This window comes from Triplophysa rosa, linkage group LG12 (assembly GCF_024868665.1).
Source record: "Triplophysa rosa linkage group LG12, Trosa_1v2, whole genome shotgun sequence".
NCBI lineage: Eukaryota > Metazoa > Chordata > Actinopteri > Cypriniformes > Nemacheilidae > Triplophysa > Triplophysa rosa.
This window is the reverse complement of record NC_079901.1, coordinates 17896911-17916353: the sequence shown is the minus strand read 5'-3', so window position 1 is coordinate 17916353 and position 19443 is coordinate 17896911. Positions and strand designations below refer to the sequence as shown.

At 42.3% G+C, this 19443-nt stretch overlaps 1 protein-coding gene across 2 annotated transcripts in view; it reads left to right on the top strand.

Annotated features, from left to right (window-relative positions):
* The window catches only part of znf423 (zinc finger protein 423), a 144314-nt gene extending 125493 nt beyond the window's left edge, over positions 1 to 18821 (top strand). The window contains exons 8-9 of one of the 2 annotated variants that reach the window (XM_057347487.1): positions 631 to 746; positions 17919 to 18821. In XM_057347487.1, coding sequence (XP_057203470.1) covers positions 631 to 746; positions 17919 to 17948 — 146 coding nt within the window. In that variant the 3' untranslated portion in view covers positions 17949 to 18821. The remainder of the gene's footprint in view (positions 1 to 630; positions 747 to 17918) is intronic. The other variant, XM_057347488.1, reaches the window with a different exon arrangement.
* The last annotated feature ends 622 nt before the right edge of the window (positions 18822 to 19443 follow it).

Sequence of the window (19443 nt, the reverse complement as noted above, 5' to 3'; positions counted from 1 at the left end):
TTACCGAGTTGTTTGGCTACACCACGTCTGTTCCCCCCTACCCATCTTCCCTTACAGGTATGCAGTCCTCTTTTAAACTTTAACACTATTCCTGTGTGGCTCATGAATAAGTAAGCGAATGCCTCCTCCTCCAGGGACGCTCAATAATTCATAGTCTCCACACACAGCAAACTTAAGTTTACAGAAACAAAAAGACAAAAATACACGAACGGAATTTAAAAACCCGAGGAAAGAGGAATGATTTATTGATAAATATCACAAGGTCTGGTGGGGATACTTTAGTCTGCCTCTGTCTCTCCCTCAATCTCCCCCTGTCATCCCTCGTTCTCCGATAAAGAGAGCTTGAGAGCATTTCATTTGAGAATGCTCCCCCCTCCTCCTCTCCCTCAGTGCTGACACGTTGTCTGAAACCCCCAAAAGTTCATTAGAATTGTTTTACCCTGCCTCTACTGCTTCAAACGAAAAAGTTGGTAGTCATGGATTTCTTTTACTGGATGGGGGTTACAAAATCTGTGTCTGGATTAGTTCTTAATCGAATCAGCTATTTTCGCAGCCAATTCGCTGTACACTTTTGGGTAAAGCGTTTTCGGGCGATCGTTTAACTGCTGTTTTACTTTGTCCCTCTCCTAGTGTTTGTTCAAGCCAATAAGCTGCAGCAGCACATCTTCGCCGTCCACGGGCAGGAGGACAAGATCTACGACTGCTCCCAGTGTCCACAGAAGTTCTTCTTCCAGACCGAGCTCCAGGTTAGCAGAATAACATGTCATTTGTACAGAATAATAACATGAGGATGTAAGCATTCATGGCTTTCTGGAATATATGTGCGCAGGGTATAAAATGAATTTTGTGCCAAACAAACCAATGGCGGGTGAATTGAGAAAAGTGACCGACTATAAACATTTTCTTCCTAAAATTTAAACTGGATTTTGCATTTTTATTGAAATGTTTTCTTTGTTATTTGGCTGTTTTTCATTGCTTTTTTGTGACAAACAGCACTGGTTGAGTCACGTTCTGATGTTAACTGTCTCCGATTGGCTGCGGTCGACCAATCAGAATTCCAGAAATTCATGAATACTTGAGCCGTTGAGAGAGAGAGTCACGTCAACTCCATTGACTCCAATGGAACCGTTTTTATCACATCAATGGCGGTTCGTGGAGCCTCTCAATAGTTCCCAAACAGCACTGGTTGAGTCACGTTCTGATGTTAACTGTCTCCGATTGGCTGCGGTCGACCAATCAGAATTCCAGAAATTCATGAATACTTGAGCCGTTGAGAGAGAGAGTCACGTCAACTCCGTTGACTCCAATGGAACCGTTTTTTCACATCAATGGCGGTTCGTGGAGCCTCTCAATAGTTCCCGCAAGTTACTAGTAATGCTAGTTTCTAGTACTGTTCAGCTGCGTCTTAAAATACCAATTGTCATGACTCTCTCTCAATGGCTTTGTGCATACTATAACATCTGATATTAATATGAGTCATAAAATCATGTGCAGTTAAAGTTTATAGAGGCGAATTGTGAATTCACTTTGTGAGGTGTGGACTTCAGTTGATTCTGGATTCGATCTCAGTTATCCATGATAGACACAGATGTGACACAGATCACAGCTAATAAGGGAATTAAAGGAGAAAACAGGGTGCATCCTCAAGCCAGTAACGATTAGAGCCTTTACTCTGCGAATCAATCTCAGCACCTGCTGTGACTGCTGAAACACACACACACACACACAAGATTTCACACACTCCCACACACGCGTATTGTAAAAAAATCTACTCTTACTCACACGTGCGATGCATGTACCAAAAAAGATTGTGATTCATAGAATCGGGTTGCCAACTTCTGCGGTGGAATGTAAGGGGCACTTTCAGTTTATTTTTAGGAAAATAAGGGATGCTTTAGTGGTCGTTTCTACAGTGTATACCACGTATGGCATTTGAGATTATATCGACCATTGGAGGCAGGTGACAGCTGCCCACGTTATAAACAAAGATGAAATTATAAACACTTGCAATGTATCGAGCTATGTATGCACATAAAGTAGGGCTGTCAAACGATTAATCTCGAATAATCGCATCCAGAATAAAAGTTTGTGTTTACATAATGTATGTCTGTGTACTGTGCATATTAGTTGTGTATTTATAAACACATTTAGGAAATATATTGAAATTAATAAAGATTTGTATACAATTTAAATGATTGGTAAATATAAATAAATGCATGTAAATATTTCCTAAATATGTATACCTGTATTTGTATGTGTTTATATTATGTAAACTTTTATTGTGGATGCGGTTAATCGTTTGATAGCCCTAATATAAAGATTTTGTCTTTTTATTGTTTTTCAAAATGCATTGGATTTTGGCATTTAAATATAAAAATGTAACCAAATATTTGTGTATCTGTCTGTATACTGTGTTCCATATTAATTTAATATTGTTCTCTTGAATACTGGATGTTTCAGTATTATACTTAATATTGACAATCCTATTCCTACACATTCTGTGTGTTCTCACACACACTAGTACACACTACAGTATGTACACCAATCACAGGTCAGATAGTCAAGAGCAGCTGTAGAGAGAACAGTATGCCCAACAGGTTCACGCTCAAGTACACAAGACCAATCTGATACCTGACAGGTCATCAAAGGGGGTTTGGCTACTGTAGCAATGCAACACCCTTTGTCCACTTGACATTATTCTTCTCCAGATTCCTCTCACTCTCTTTCTCTCTTTCCTCTTTAGTTTTTTCTTTTTGCCTCCTCTACTGTGATAGCTATAGTCTCTTGCACTCTCTCTCTTTTACCTCAAGCCTTTGTCTGAGTTCCCTGAGGGAGGCCCTGAACCCATCCACTTAGAGACAGACACACACACACACACACACACACACACACACACACACACACACACACACAAGTATGCCGTAAGCACTGCCTACACTTTTTGCTATAGCTTTTCTGTAAGAGTATGATAGAATGATGCCCAAAATTCCTTTGGTAAATGCATAGTCTTGACCATATGCCTCATTGGGTGTTCAAACTGACAGTGACTTAATCGCTGGAGGTCGGTGAGTCATTGCATTTCTAGTCATCGCAGCTCATTTGCATAAAATCTTGTTGAATGGATGATTGCTGGTCACTTCTGTCAATTCTAATCACTGTTAGTGTGAAGACAGTATAAGTTTAATACATTTTTGGCATCTTCATTGACGTTTGCTGCGCGCTTCTTTGTTTAGCTGGAGTTTTGTATTTTTACTGCCTTACAAGAAGACGTTTTTGTGGAGAGGTACAGACATTCTGGTGGCTGTGGTTTGGTTTTAAGCACCGCTAGATGTTCCTGACCTGTGGTAATGATTCCCAGTGGAGACAGACGTGGCAGAGCAGTGAGACACATCTGCTGACTCAACTCGAGCTGCAGATATCACAGAGCTGTGAGGTGAAAAATAGTATCAATTTAAGCACCAAATGCAGACATCTCAGTGCAGCCTAAGGGCCAGGCAGGATTTAAATCTCACACACACAGAGATCCTTGTAAAGGACTCTGAATACATGTACTGGTTAATGACCATTTTTCTAGAGCCGTATCTTAGCACTTGAAGTGTTTTTCTTGCTACGTGTTCTGGTGTTTGCCTCCTATGTCAAGAATGTAACTACATGTTCAAAATTGACGTGTCAATGCGTGCGTCTCAATAAACTCCCTTGTTCAGTAGTCAAGGCACTGATCAGGGAGTCGGACATTTTAAGGGCTGTCTCAATCGCAAAATCCTTCCAGTGCACCTAAAAACTCCCACAATGCACTGCAAAATCCAGGGAGCATCGATGCTCACTATGTTCCCTTACCGGAAATCACGTGACGTTATTTGAAGCCATTTAACAGAAATGGCACGAGCCAACACAATAAAGTTCATGAAAGGCGATAGAACTTTTGAAAAGACAAACGCTTAGTGTAATTTATGTATAAACACACATTGCTAGACAGACAGGGAACACAATCTACTTAACGGTTGAATTTAATAATCGACCACATTTGTGCACTGATATGTAACATAATAATTAAAGTGTTTCTCATATGCATTTCAACCAGTATTTAAAAAATAAAGTCAGAGAGATGTCGGTTTTGCCGGTTGTTAGTTAATACCAGCTGTGAAGTATCACAATGCGCTTAGGCAGTCACGTCACTGGAAAATAAGTCATCAGTGTCCCAATGTAAAGTAAACTAGTGTCCTTACCAGTGTCCGAACCCGTGTACATAATATATTGATTCACAACCTCGGGAGGTAGGGAGCTGAATGAGACGCACCCAATGTCTAGTTTTGAGTCTTGCAGTGTGTGATCATATAGGTGAGTTTCAATAATCCCAATGCTCCACTTTTCCCTTTACGTAAATATAAATAAGAATGTTTGCTAAGAGCATAAAGGTAACGTTAATGTAATGTTGCCTGGACAGTGGCAGTTTAAATGACTGGTATTGGGACTCTCTTTTTCTCTTTCTATCTCTCTCTGTGCTGATTATGGGGCAGACAGATTGAGTCGGGGCAGGGCTGTGAATAACTCAGCCCACAGTGGCTGCCACAGGCTGCTGGGGTCAGCCGCATCCTGCCCTACCCCAAGTTGCATTCATCTTCCTGAGCTATGGGCCACCAGCCCTGCAGCCCCCTCCAGCGACCGCCCGCCTCTCCGGGTCTCGTCCGTGTGTGTTAGTTGGTGGATTTACGTGAGTAGCAGGGCGTGAGGTTAATAGCTAACTCATATCCATGACTTAATATTTTAGGTGCTTGGGAGGGGTGTGACCTAAATCTCCTGCCCGGCCCAAGCACCCCACCGCTCCACGTGAGCCCCTCCTGCCCCCAGTCGTGGTGTGACAGTGATATAGGGCCGGCGGCGCCGGGCATATGGCCGGTCAGTCCATTTAGCAGCAGGGGGAGCACTGGACCCTGTCGGTCACTGTCTGCCTCACCCTGAGGCCGGCCAGCCGAGATGCTCGTACCAGCCCAAGGCTCAGCGGGCACGCCCCCTCCTTCCCATCACTCCATCCGCTCACGTCCCCCATGTTCGCTCCAGGCCCACCTGAGCAGCGATGGATAGAGCGGTCCGATTTATCCGCATGGTGGTCCGGGCGGACAGGTATATAACTCCAGTAGACGTCTGTGCGAATAGCCCGGCTGACCCTAATCTCAGCATCAAGTGTTTTCTGTATTTAATTATTTTCACGTTGGTTTAATAAATCTAAGATGCGGTTGGTCTCTATAAAGTCACATGGTTTCTTCCAGTCTAAGTGGGTGTGTCTTTGCCAACCCTTTTGCCTTTTTTCTCAGCTCAGTGATCAGTTCATTCCTTAGCCCTAGTTAGTGTTACCCCACACCTGCCCAGGTGAACTGAGATTTGAATGTGTGTGTATGTACTAACAAGCCTGAATGGATGGAAGGGCATGGCCTACCTGGCCTACCCAGCGTGCCCTCCCAGCGCATCGCCACTCAGGAGCACTCCGAGTTAATCCTCACTTTCCCATGTGCCTTTGCGAGACACGTTACTGCATCATCCCCTCTCCCTGATGGCAAACTTTGCTCTCTCTAATTCTACCTCTCTTTTACACTCCCACCAACTGCCTGCCTTCCTCAAACTGTTTCCAACTCTCTCTCTCTCACCCTCTCTTATTCTCCTTTTTATGTATCTCGTTCTTTTTCCTTTTCCCATTTTCTTTTTTCTCACTCCCAGAAGAGCCAGCCCCCATGCATATTTTAGCCCCTCTGTGTTGCCCACACCCACCCTGCTTTCTCAGTCTCCCTCTTTCCTTTCTGCCTCTCCCTGGTGCCCCATAAATAGTGCAGATGTAAGCTAGTAAATAAGTGATGCTTCGCCCCTATCAGCGCAGCTAGACCTACTCCGCTGGATCCTCACTCCTTTGTTAGAAACTTCAGAGACTTTTTGCGAGTCGGTACGAGAGTGTATGTGTAGATTTTCTTTCAGTTGTTATTTTGTTTCCCTAGGTGAACCCCCAACCGCCCACCCTTCGGCCCTTCCATAGGCACTGCTGTCACTCTCTGACAGCGCGCCTCGTTTTTACACACTGCCGCATCTGATTGAGCCCTCCAGGGGTCGCCGCATTCCCCCCACGCCCTGTATTCCTTCCCTGCTGGCATGTGTGTGTGTGCATGTGTGGGTGTACGGTATTTCCTTTAGCGTTTGTTAATATTTAACTATACTCAGCAGTTTGGATGAGTGTGTGTGTGTGTGCGTGTGCGTGTGAATGAGGGAGGGGGGTCTTTGCGCTTGTTTGTTTGTTGATACTGCCCTGTCTCCTCCCCCCTTGACATTGCAAAAGTGTTATACTTGAGTTCTAGTACAGTGCTGAGCGAAGTGATGAAAGGGGGCGTGTTCATCGGTGCGTGCGTACACACATACACACTTTCACAGACTTCCATTTTTCACAGAGGCGGAAGAAAAAGCTTCAAACTACCATTCATGTTGTGATTCTGGATGATGAATTAGACAGTTTTTCTGCACTATTGCTCCTACATAGGAGTTAGGGATTTGAACACTTAACCCTTAAAATGTTAAAGAAACAACCACATAAGTGTTATTTGCCACGTATCTGGTCTCACAATGTTTGTGCTATAGATATGAATGATACTTCAAATTGTGGAACATGTTGGAAAGAGGTTAATGATAAGAATCCTATTACACAGAGCCGGGTCATACCCTAGCAACAACAGAGTCACGTGTTGTTAAGAATGGCTAAAACCCGAACACCTTTGCAATTGCATAGCAACACCCTGGCAACCTTCCACCTACTGGGTTGCCATCAAGATTTGCATTGGCAAGCACAACTTTAAGATTAAATGAAATTAAGATGAAATGAGATCTGATTTAGGAGTAGAATTGTTTTGCTTATAACCTATAAGTGTAGAAGCACAAAAGATGTTCACAGAATCTGTTCCATTATGCGTCAAATCAGATTTATAACGTGCATTGAGAATTTGTCTGGTGCGCTGTGAATCAGGGTTTGTGTGCTGTAGATATTGATATAGGTTTCTATTGTGATGCTCAGTTTTATTAGTGCCGGTGTGTGTGCGTGTCCCAGCTGCCCTCGCGTCTGGAGTGGCAGTGTATGTTATTAGAATGGGGATCTGGGGGGCTCTCTTCAGAGCCCTAACCCCAACACACACTCACACATGCCTACAGCTCCTCAAATCTGCCTCACCTGCTGCTGATTGGCTGGCTGGTTGAGGGGTTGTCAGGGGACTGCAGTATAGTGTCTCCAGCTAAAGCTATGAGCCCTGTGTTTAGAACGGCTCTCTCTAAGAGACCACGACACTCTTTAGTCTGCAGTCAGGCAGAAACACAGACCAAATGCTTGTGGATTGCTGATGGGGCCGTGATTTAATCTACTAATGTGAGAACAGGATAAATAGGGAATTTTGTTGATGATGAGTGTTAACAATGAGCTTTGTGTTTTGAGGATGTTTGTAAGGACCAGCAATATGAAATATTACTGCTTGCTCAGTTTACTTGTCATAATGTGAGTTTATCTTATGCAATCCATTTAAATTTGTCAAACAGAAGTTTAATCTATTTACATTAGGACTCATCCAAAAATGAAAATTCTGTCTTCATTTACTCACCCTCAGGTTGTTCCAAATCTGTATGAATGTGCTAAACACATATTTAGAAGAATGTCAGTCACCAAACAGATCTTATCCCCCTATTTACTGCCATAGTAGGGAAAATAAATACTATGGGAGTCAATGTTGGATGAGATCTGTTTGGTTACTGACATTCTTCCAAATATCTTCCTTTGTGTTCATTAGAACAAAGACGTTTTACAGATTTGTAACAACCTGAGGGTGAGTAAATGATGACAGAATTTTCATTTTCGTGTGAACTATGCCTTTAATGTAGCATTGCTGAAACTGTGCAGGGGATTTCTAGTTCCCAGCATGCTTTACATGGGACGGAAGGTATAGAGTATATGCTTAAATGAAGTGTGCACGATGAGACAAAGGGGGACACTTTTTAGTGTTTAATGTTGTATGCGCTATTGCTTGCTCGGAGTACACAGCAAGAGTTTTAGTTAGTTTTTTTTCTCATTTCACCACTTTACACTTTAGAGTGTAATTTACTGAATTTAAGAAATCCCATTTCCAATGTGTCAAATCATCATCCACAACAAAATTAACTAAATAATTTTTTGATTGTATGCAGACAATAAGATCATGGTTTACGAAATGGAAGCATGCAGGAAGTGTGTCGTGGAGTTACGGACTTACGTTTGCACGCAGCTTTCAATGGAAATTCTCCAGGCGGTGGGCGGCTGGTAGGCGCTCGAGTAAACTAGAATTGTAGGGGACATGTTTAAGTTGTTTACCTGTTTGCATTTGTTTTGTTTCAATGCCCTCGCTGAGACGGAGATTCAAACAAAGCTCCGGCCTGGCGAATTCAAATCAAAAACACTCACCATGGGGCAGTACTAATCTTCAGAGTAAATCAACACATTCACATTCATTTATTACAACATGGGACACCGGTTCGAGCGGCAGGCGTGCGTGCGCGTGTTTATGTCGAGATAAAAATGAAGTAAATGCCTTTTTGCAAATTTTTTGCGCACCCACTCGCATTCCTGATTCTGTCACAAAATACCCCTGCTTGGAACAATCTATAAAGTGGAGGAGGAAGTGGGGAGAAAGAGAACTTCAGCAGGACGACACACATAGGGAGATATGGTGTCTGCTCTAAATTAAATAATTTAGGGATTGGCATGAGAGAGAGAGAAAGGGAGAGATGGACGCGGGGAGGGGGCAAGAAAGAGAGCGAGCGAGAAAAGATGTCTGAATGTCCGCTGGGATCACTTTAAAGCCTTTTCTCATATCCATCTCTCATGGTAGCCTGTACTTTTAAAGGGACGTTTCACCTTAAAATGAAAATTCTGTCATTGTTTGCTTGCCATCGTGTCATTCCAAACCTGTATGACTGACTTATGTGAAACACAAAAGGTCAGTTTTTTTTAATAATACTGTATCATGGTGACTGTTTTTCATAGAATAAAGTGATAGTGAATGGGGACTGGAGCTGTCAAATTGCAAAATTACAAAAAGACATAAAAGTATCATAAAACCTGACCAAATAGCTTGTTCGCTGTGTTCGATGGCCAAAAATCTAAGCTTTTATGATGCTTTTATACTGCTTATAATTTTTGAGCTTGACAGCCCCGGTCTCCATTCACATTCGTAATATAAGAATAAGTAGCCATGACATTCCTAAAAAAAATGTCATCAGAAGAAAATAGTCATTCAGAATGACACGAGAGTGAGTTAATGACAGCAGAATTTTCACGTTTAGCTAAACTAGCTAAATCTCTTTTGCACACAGAATGAGAGAAGAATACGCCGAGACACAACATGAGAGCAAAAAAGGCTGAAATAAAAATGTGAAGAAAACAGAGAGAAAGGAGGGGGTGTGTGTACGACACATGCCCCAGTCAGATATGACAGTTGAGCAGGGTTGTGCTGTGGCGCTACAGCTCGGCGCTGCGTGGTGTGTGTTGTTGTCTCGCGTGCGGGTTGCCAGCTCGGGACTGGAACTGTCGTGGTTGTGACAGTGACGTATGAGTCTAAGCGCTGTCGGTGAGATGACTCTCGCTGCTCGGCGCTCTCAACGCTCGACGCACATGCACGCGTACACACACTGAGCACAGCTGTGATCTGGAGGGTTTGGGAACTGTGGATACTTCACTCTTCCTTGCCTCGCTCATTAACATAGCATAACAGATGAGAAGACTTTATCTGAAGATGTGACACTGGAACCAGACACGATTAAACTTCGCAATATACGAATTGTCTAACCTTCATTTCAACGGTATTGAATGCATATTCAGAAAGGTTTAAACACTCTGTCTAGAGTTTTGTAGTGCTTTAAAAGTAAAGGTGATGTAACAAAAATAATGTTCTGTTAAATCGTAAGGGTCAGAGAAAGAGGGTGTAAAAATGCATACTTATTGCATAGTTCCGAACCTGTGTGACTTTCTTTCTTCTGCAGAACACAAAAAAAGAACCAAACAACTTTGGCACCCATTGACTTCCATTGTATGAAACCACTGAGACATTCATCAAAATATATTCTTTAGTGTTGCACTTATAGGTTTTGAACAACAAGAGGGTAAATAGATGATTATAGACTTGATATTTTTGGGTGAACTATCCCTTTAACATTTAAAGTGGACTTAGGGGAAGACAAAGTAAAATGCAAAGTAAGTAGCCCTTAAAGGGACAGTTCACCCCAAAATGAAAATTCTGTCATGAATTACTCACTGCACGAATTTCTTTGTTTGGTTGAACACAGAGAAAGATTTTTGGACGAATGCTTTGTAAGAGTTCTTGGACCCCATTGCCTACCATAGTAGGAAAAATGACAATGGTAGTCAAAAGTGCCCCAGAACGGTTTGCTGTCTTACATTATTCAAAATATCTTCTTTTGTGTTCAACAGAAAAAATAGAAACAATTTTTCCTACTATGGTAGTCAATGGGGTCCAAGAACTGTTTGGTTACAAGCATTCTTCCAAATATCTTTCTCTGTGTTCATCAGCACAAAGAAATGTATACAGATTTGGTGAGTAGGTAAGTAGATGATGACAGAATTTTTATTTTTGGGTGAACTATCCCTTTAAAAATTCTCTCATTCGGACTCTCTCATTTTCTCACAACACACACACACGTGCGCGAACACATATACACTAGTAAGGGTCTCTCAACCTGACACTTTCCTACAGCAGCTGGAGTCTGACAGCACTCTCTATAAATCACACAGACCTGACAGCACACCTCACACACTCTCCTATTCTCTTTACTTTCTCTCCTTCTTGCTCTCCCCGCCAGGCTCGCATATCGTCGTGACAACAAAGTGTTGACGTTGACTAGCTGTATATAACACCTAGCCCCCTCTCTCTCTTTCTCTCCCTGGTGCTGCATCGCTCACCGCGTAATGCGCGCTCTCTCTCTCAGTTTAGGGCTGCTTTGGAGTCAAAACGTCCTCCCTGAGGGAAAGCAGGGGTGGTTTTAGTGAGGCTATGACATGGAAAGAATATGTGTACTTTGAGCGCATCTCTGAGTGGCAGAACACAGCTAGCGTAGCGTAGCCCGGTGTTAGCCTAGCGCAGCGCTATTGCCCATAACATGGCCCTTCCGAGGCCACTGAGCTCATCTCGCATTCGTATCGCCACACTCCACAGATCTCACAAGCGTGTGCATCTCTGTCGGCAGGTGCGCATGCATGCGTGTGTTGTTTTTTTGTATGTAGTCTGTCATTTTTGTGTATTTGTTTGTGTGTGCTGTTGTTTGTGAATTTTAGATTAGAGACTGCCTACAGTACTTGACTGACCCTTTCAAAAAAAGACATTTATGAATCTTTTACATTGAGAACAGGAGCATGTATTAAAGAGATAGTTCACCCTAAAATGAAAATTCTTTCATCAATTATGTCATTTAAAACCTGAATGACTTTCGTTCTTTTGCAGAGCACAAAAAAAAGAGACATTTTAATAAACCTTGATAACCAAACAACATTGGCCCCCATTGACTTTCTGTGTATTCAAAACCATTTCTCAAAATATCCTTTTGTGTTCCACTGAAAAAAGTGTGATACAGGTTTTAAACAACATGATGGGGAATAAATAACATTTTTAGGTTAATTGATCCCTTTTATGAAAGTAAAAAGAATTACAACTCTTATACATTTTATGAAAGCAATTCCTTTTGGATGTAGTATGGTTTTACACAATAGGCCTATTATCAATATTATCCAACATTGGTGGAAACTGTGGTTGTCATGATAAATTATTGTAAGGAATTGTCTGTTTACCGGTCATGTACTGTTGACTTTAAGAACTAGCTCTTCTCGTTAGAAATATGTTTCTCACCATTACATCATGGTGCTGCTTATGTACACCACTGTATAATTAATCCCCCGAATATTTAGTATTTATTTGGCAACCTGGTGTTTGACAGGGACATACCAATGTTGGATATAAAGTATGTATGAGTGTGAACGGAGCATGCGTGGGGGTATACAGCTGTGTGTGATGAATGTGAAAGGCCGCTCTGGAGTATGGAGGTGTAGCAGGAGGTCAGAGCAGGTCAGTGATGGTGGAATCGCTCCCTCTGCTCCATCTCATAGAGAGCAAGACGATACAGACTTTGACTGGTATCACCTGTACTCTCCTTTCCAGTGATGCAGAACATGGTTCGATCCCAGGGATTGCAAATACTCAGAAACATATGTAAAGTATAATGTAATGTAAGTCACTTTGGATTAAAGCGTCTGCCAAATGCATACATGTAAATGTATTCATTCCTGCATCTCTTCCTGATATAAGTGTACCGTTTGTTTATAATAAGCATCTTTTCTCCATTGCCAGCCATCCAAAAGATGCAGATTCAAACGCACCTCGCCCACATGAGCACCACATCTCAGTTAACGCCAAACCGTTAGGCCACGCCACAAACTATCATACTTGTACTCAGGTTTACATTTTTATCCATTTACATTCACACGGCCAGCGAGGGGAGCACAGTGACGCTTGGACAGGGTGTAGCACACTACAACAGGACATAGTTGCTAAATTCAGACACAGGCAATGGATCTGGATAGAGAATGGTGTGAGTAGGTGGGATGAGGGAATCCAGGGGCAGGGCAGGGGGGCATTTATTTGTAGCACACTCCCAAGTGAGTTTCCTGTCTCTGGGAGGTGAGAGCTAGGAGCATATGAAGCTTTAAGACAACCCATCTGCTAGTCTCCGGCCATTGGAAGACTGTCAAGCAGGTCTAAAAATAAGCCACTCTAAAGTGCACCAGGCGGCAAAGGTGATTTTTCATTTTGTGTTAAAAACGGAGCAGAGAGGGACACGCTTGCGTCCTAAGAGCAAAGCTGCACTCACTGTCCTCCCTCTCTCTCTCTCTCTCTCTCGCTTTCTCCCTCTCTTACTCATACTCATTCACACTCTTTCTCTTCCTCTCTCTCTCTCTGTCTCTCTCATTCATGCTATCTCTCTCTCTTCGTTAAATTCATTTTAATTCAAAGTGCTTCATTTGCATGACAATAACAGAAAACATAGAAACAGCAGTAACAGGAAAACAGAAATTGAACAAGCAGTGAAACAAGGAAACTGTAATATGCCTACAAAATAAATACATTACATTCATTAATGTCATTTAAACAACTTGATCTATTTATCTGTCTGCACTGGTTGTTACTCAGGAATGTTCCAGATCTTGAGTTTTCACCCCACACACACGTTTGCACATTTATTGAAACCAGTGTATGTATATTGTTTATTTTGTGAAAGCTTTTGTTTCTGATGATTTATATTCAGGGCATTCAGTGAGGAAATGCAGTGCTGTCTCAATCGCTCCCATGTTGCTCTCTCTCTAAACCTGCTCCTCTTCACTTTCTCTTGTTATTCTATCAGCTTCAATGTTTCCTCCTCCTCTCTGTTACACCTTACAGACAGCAGACGCTTCAGCTCGGCAGAGAGCACTTTATAAAGCCAATGCAATACCGAAACTTTTGTGTGTGTGTGCACGTGCGAGCATTCAGATACAGCGGTGCTGTGTGTTATTCTATCTGTGGTCTCTTTCTGTGTGTATTCGTGCGCTCAAGCTTTTCGTGTAGCTTAGAACGTGCTCACCTTTGTTTCGCTGGGGAACGGCCGCTTTACACCGTACTGAGGTCAGTTCATAGACGTCAGTAATTCCAAAGAATCCTGTTACGAAAAACAGTTTACTGACAGAAAGCCCACCCTCTCACACAACACATTCCTTCTTTCTCTGTTCGCTGTAGCAGAACGAGCCAACACATTAGAGTTTCACTGACACTGCACCGTCCCCAGGGGGCACCACGGAGCAGGGAGCCAGGGGCCCTGCGGCACACACTCGCACACGCGAACAGCCTTGATTGAAAGTGACATGACAGCCGCTCGGTCCGGCAGTATGTGCATGCTCTGTGTGTGAAAAGAGGCTGTGTAGGGAAACGTAGATTTGATTTTCCTTTATCTTTATCTCCCCACCGCTCCCCCCTTTCGTACCCCCCTCCTCCTCTCCCTCGGTGAGTGCAGCAGTCTCGCAGTCACTGCATCAGTAATGTGACTGGGCCATATTTCCCAGGAGTGCACAGCTCCGCAGGATTTAGCTTCTCTTTTATAACCAGTTTAGGAAAACAATGACAGCGTAGATATTGACTGAGCTCGCTGGGGCTGTTGTGCCCAATGTTCAGCCTCCCCCCGTTCTGACGCCCAACCAAGGGGGAAAGGGAAAAGAGGCTGTTCCACGCATCGCGCGCCCTCCCCACGTCGCAGCGACGGAAGGTCCGCTCGGTAGAGTTGCTTTCAGGTGTGCCGTGAGACCGTGTGTTTCACAAATAAAATCACGGGCTTATAAAACCGCACCTAAAAAAATCACATTTTTTCTTTCAAGGGCATTTTTGAGCTTTGCGTTGTGCAACTGACACCAGTGCATTATGGGTTTCGTCCAGGCGTGTGTTTTGATGCCTGGTCCTCTAGCAGTGGGTTGTGTTACAGCTCTTTCAAGATTGTTTAAACAATGTCAATGTCTGTCTGTGTTCCCCACCTCTCTCCCTCTCTCTCAGCCTAACTTCCCCCCTTCAAGAATATATCAATTACTGCTGCATTGCACTGATGTCATATTGCGAGTCATTATCAGATTCAGAGACACACACCATTCCAGCGATCGATCGCATGCGGCTTAATCAATACCGCTGCCCCCGACGACGCGCTCAGATGAAGAGAACAAACTGCGACCAGCCCGAAAATGTGTTTGTTCCAACACACTGATTAACTAATTTAAACAAGTGTTGCTGGTTTGATCGCCCACACATCAGCTGCCATCTTCCAAGAGAGATATTGAAGCTATGGAAATAGATATGTTTGTGTGTATGCGCTCACGCTGGGCAGATAAACTGCGACAATGTGTTGCATTTGTGTGTGTGTGATTAGAAAGAACAGATGTGTGATACCACAGTGAGTCGTATATGCCAAAGATCACGAAATAAGCCAAGCTCTGGATGTTCAATGTGGCTAGTGGCCATGCACGTTAGACTGTGTATGTGTGGTTTTGCAAGCTACGTTCATTGGCATGTGTGTGCAGATCTTGGGGGAGTCTGGGTGCATGTCTTTTGTTTTAGCGAGGTGAATGAGCTACAGTATGTGTGTAGAAGTGTGTATGTTAGGCTGGGCTCCCCGCACCCCGCCAGTCCTACTGTGCAGTTTCCATCAGGCCACTGCAGTGCTGGTGTAACCCTAGACCCCAGGGAACAACTCTGCCTCTCTGTCCCTCCACCTCCAAATCAATACAGCTCCACACAACCCTGACAACCTGGGGGAGACGGTGCACACACACTCAATCACACGCTCCCTGTTTTCTCTGTTTCAGACGCATAGAACCACTCCCGTCCAAACTTGCTCCCATTTATGGATCAGTTAAAAGCAGGAACATAAATAACAATATTTTAAACAAATAAAATGTAAGTTGTATGATGCAGTTCACGCTCCCCTCCCATCAATGTACATGCACACAGTAACCAAATGTTTTGGAACAACATGAGGAACAACAAACTAAATTTGAATAAATTGTCTTATCTTCTAATGGAACATTACTTTCCTTTTATTGGGAGTTATTTTTTCACGTTCACATTTGCCTGGGATGTAAATGTTGCTGTTTAGCATGAAAAAGTTACAAAGCTCAGGTCACTCCAAAGGATTTTTTTTACTATAAATCATATATTCTAACAGAATTTAGATGGCATACTAGGGACACTTTAAGAAAATTCATTTCAATACATTCTTTCACTAATGAAATGGTTTATTTTTGGCCGGCTGGGATACTGTATTGACCAATCAGAATTCAGAACCGGAACTATTCATTTTATAATATAAAATTCTTTATTCCTAATTTAAATTGGTAAATACAAGTCACGAAGACTTTATCAGTGCCGGTATGGAGTGAATTGTTGAGATTAAATGACATGAGATTATTCCAACTATTATTAGAGTTGTTATTGTTTTTGTTGTTATGATCATCAGCATAAATGAAAAGATGGGCAACCCAGATGTTAATTTGGTTTCACGTTGAGCTGGTTTATCAGGTATATTATGACAATGTGACAATGGCTGAGTTGCATTTGGCTCTCCAGCAGGTGAAGATTGAGTTTTAAGGGGGATCGGCTTTGTGGGGAATAACTGATAATTGATGGAACAGCAGCGTGTTCTCTGGGACTCGGCTAAGGCAGGTTTGGGTAAATTGGGTCGTTAGTTGCTCTTGACATGTGCATGTGGGCAGGTACGCCGTATCGAGCCATTGCTCATTGTCTTTCTGAGTCCCAGGATTATTTTGAGTTGCATGCTTGAGTTTCGCTCCGCCGTTGCCGTTTTCCATTTGGTTTTGCAGTAATTCCAATATGTTAAACAGGTGCTTGGTGATGAGGACAAATGATTTGCAATATGTTAGCTTTTTGTCCGGTATTCACCTCTATATTTATCTTATTTGCCTGTATGCCAAAGCTTGAGGCTCGAGATATAGACAAGGCTGGCCTCTGCTGGAGGGGGATAGTAATGCATGCAACCTAATGCAAAAAAAGAAGTGGTTTGCTCTCATAATGGGGTCAGTGGCTCCCAGAGAGATGCGTCTCCTCGTTCAAGAGCCCTCCTCACGCTCGTCTCCTCTCTGTTCCATGCAAAAGGGGTGGGAAGAGAAAGACAGCATTGAAAAATGCAAGACATACTTCGCTTGATAGGCTGCCATTGGTTATCCGGTCTGGGGTTTTAAGACCCAGTGGTATGGCCTTCCTCGGATGCAACTGCCCATCCCCTTTTGCCAGCAATCAGTCGCAAAATATGTGCACTCAGATAAGAGGCCAAAGAATAAGTATTTATCAACAAAAAAACATGTTTAATCCTTTAGATTTGTCTACCCCCATCCTGTTTTTTCCCTTTTTGTATTGGGGCATGAAAACACAGCCTATCTCTTTCAGAGAGATTAATCTTGGAAAGGAGCTTTGAGAGGGAAAGGGGATGATTGCCGGCTCTTCTCTGGGAATTGGGTTTATGGTCCAGGGAAAAGCATCCGGAACAGCAGAGCTGCCGAGAGACCGCGGCTACACAATAATCATTTAGCCTGTGCATATCCGCGGCGCTCGTTTAACCCTTCACGCTTGCGACGGCTGTTGAAATCCATCTGATCGATCTCTTTACGTGATCATTGTTTTAGGTCGCTCTTTTTGTCCCCTTTCCGCAGTAATGGTTTTATACCTCCTTTTTGTGCTGCCATACATACACATACACATGTACTGCTGTGATTTTTAATTTGGCACAGGCTACTTTATATGTTTTCAAAATAAAGGGATTTGATGTGTTATTATAAATGTATGTTTTTGCTCTAGAGTCCACAGAAGGCCTTGTAAGGCAACGTGATGATTTAAATTCTTCATAAATATGTATTGAAAAGTAATACAAGACTCTAGAATAAACAAATCATTGTTTCAGATTGCATCGGCGATGGAAATCTCTAAATCAAATAATGAAAGATGAATTTGACTTTGTGTTTTTGCTTGGTAAAGTGTGAGTGTGTGTGTGTAGGTGGGTGGATGAGTGAATGGGATTTTAAGTGCACATGTGCCCAATATTTAATGGGAGGTTGTGGAGAAGAAAGAAAAGAGGAAGAAAGGAAGGTATTCACTCATAGCTGCAAAGCTTGAACTCTGTCAAAAGTGGAGCTGCTAGCCTTGAAATGGACGGACAGGCCTGGTGGGTAAATGGAAAGAGAGAGATGGATAGAGGGAGAGAGCGAAGGAGACGGGTGGAGGTGTGGGCACGTAGCTTATTATTTCTCTCCTCATGTGTTCTCTTCTGTTCCCCTGCAGAACCACACACTGAGCCAGCACGCACAGTGAGACCGGGCCCCGCAGGACTCCCGGTTCAGCCTAGAACCCCGACCCAGGCCCGGTGGGGGAGGAACATTTCAACATCACAGCCAATCAAAGTGTCATTTGCTACTCACATGTAAAACTCTAACGATTCCGCCACCAGGCGCAGCTATTACGAACGGTGGGGAATGAATATTAATGGGATATGCTATTAAAAAAGAAAAGGAGAGAAAAAAGGAGATGGAGAGAAAAAGGTATTCTACGTGCAGTATTTTTTATCATCCCTTCTTCCTGGTTGTGTGTTCCTTATTTTTCCCCCGTTTTCTTTATCGTTTTTGTTTAATTCGGGGACAAAAGAAAAAAATGGATGGAGAAACACCCTATGCCTGATTTTAATCTCTAGAAATACATATCTTGTCCTCTGTTGCTTCATGTATCAAACTTCATACGTGCCAATTTTGTTCTTTTAAATGCATATATTCTCAACCCCTTTTTTATTTGTACCATTTATTTCTTGCAGTAAATAGGTACTTGTGCTGTGCTGTGATTGCTTGCCAGTCGTAATATTTTTCCTTTCTATTATTATTATTGTTATATATTTTCTTTTTTCTAATTACAGTAAAAAGACAAAAAACATATAAAGAAAAAATAAAAAACATAATGGTTTTGATTGGATTTTCCAGTACATGGGCCTTATGGATGTTGTAAAAATGAATATTATTGATTTCAGTGCAACTGGATGATGTCTGCTTTTTAAATGTGAATTAACCAGATTGCAATAAACTAGTACAGTTGAAAATAAACAAATAAATAAATCATGAATAAAGGGAATCCATGAATCTGAAGTGAGTGTTCTTTCAAAGCTCAGATAAAGAGAACCGAAGTGTTTTTTCCCCGGATACTGTGTGAACTCTTCTTGTCTTGTCATGCTTTCTATTTTTAACAATAAAAATCAGTCGGCTACTAAACCTTAATATGACAATGATGAAAAGTGAACCCTTGGATGGATGTACGCTTATGTGCGTTAAGGTATGAACTGCACAATTTCATTAGACAATGATGCTGTTAATAGCATTAAATATTTGCAGCTACAACAAATATTGGTACATGTTAATGTGTAGTATACATTTTATAGAACTAATTAAAGTCGACTGTTAACTCAGAATGATTACATAGCACCTGCAGGAGAGAAGACAAGTGAAGCCCATATTTCATCACTTGTCACTGTTTTACACAAACTATGATTCATGCTGTTTTAATGGTGTTCAAAATGAATGTCAGCAGCAGGACCAGAATCTGAATGTCATTTAAAACATCACAAATCTATTACATTTACAAGTTAAACGGGAAATCATAAACATTTTGTAAATGCTGCTGCTTTGTTATTAGAGGGGCATGACTCAGACTAACAGAATGATGAGGTATTATGTGATGACACCGTGTAGGCTGTGGGTTTAATTGCAACATCGGATGCATTTGTCCATTGCATCACAAATTTTTTTTAGCAGGTTTTCATGATCAT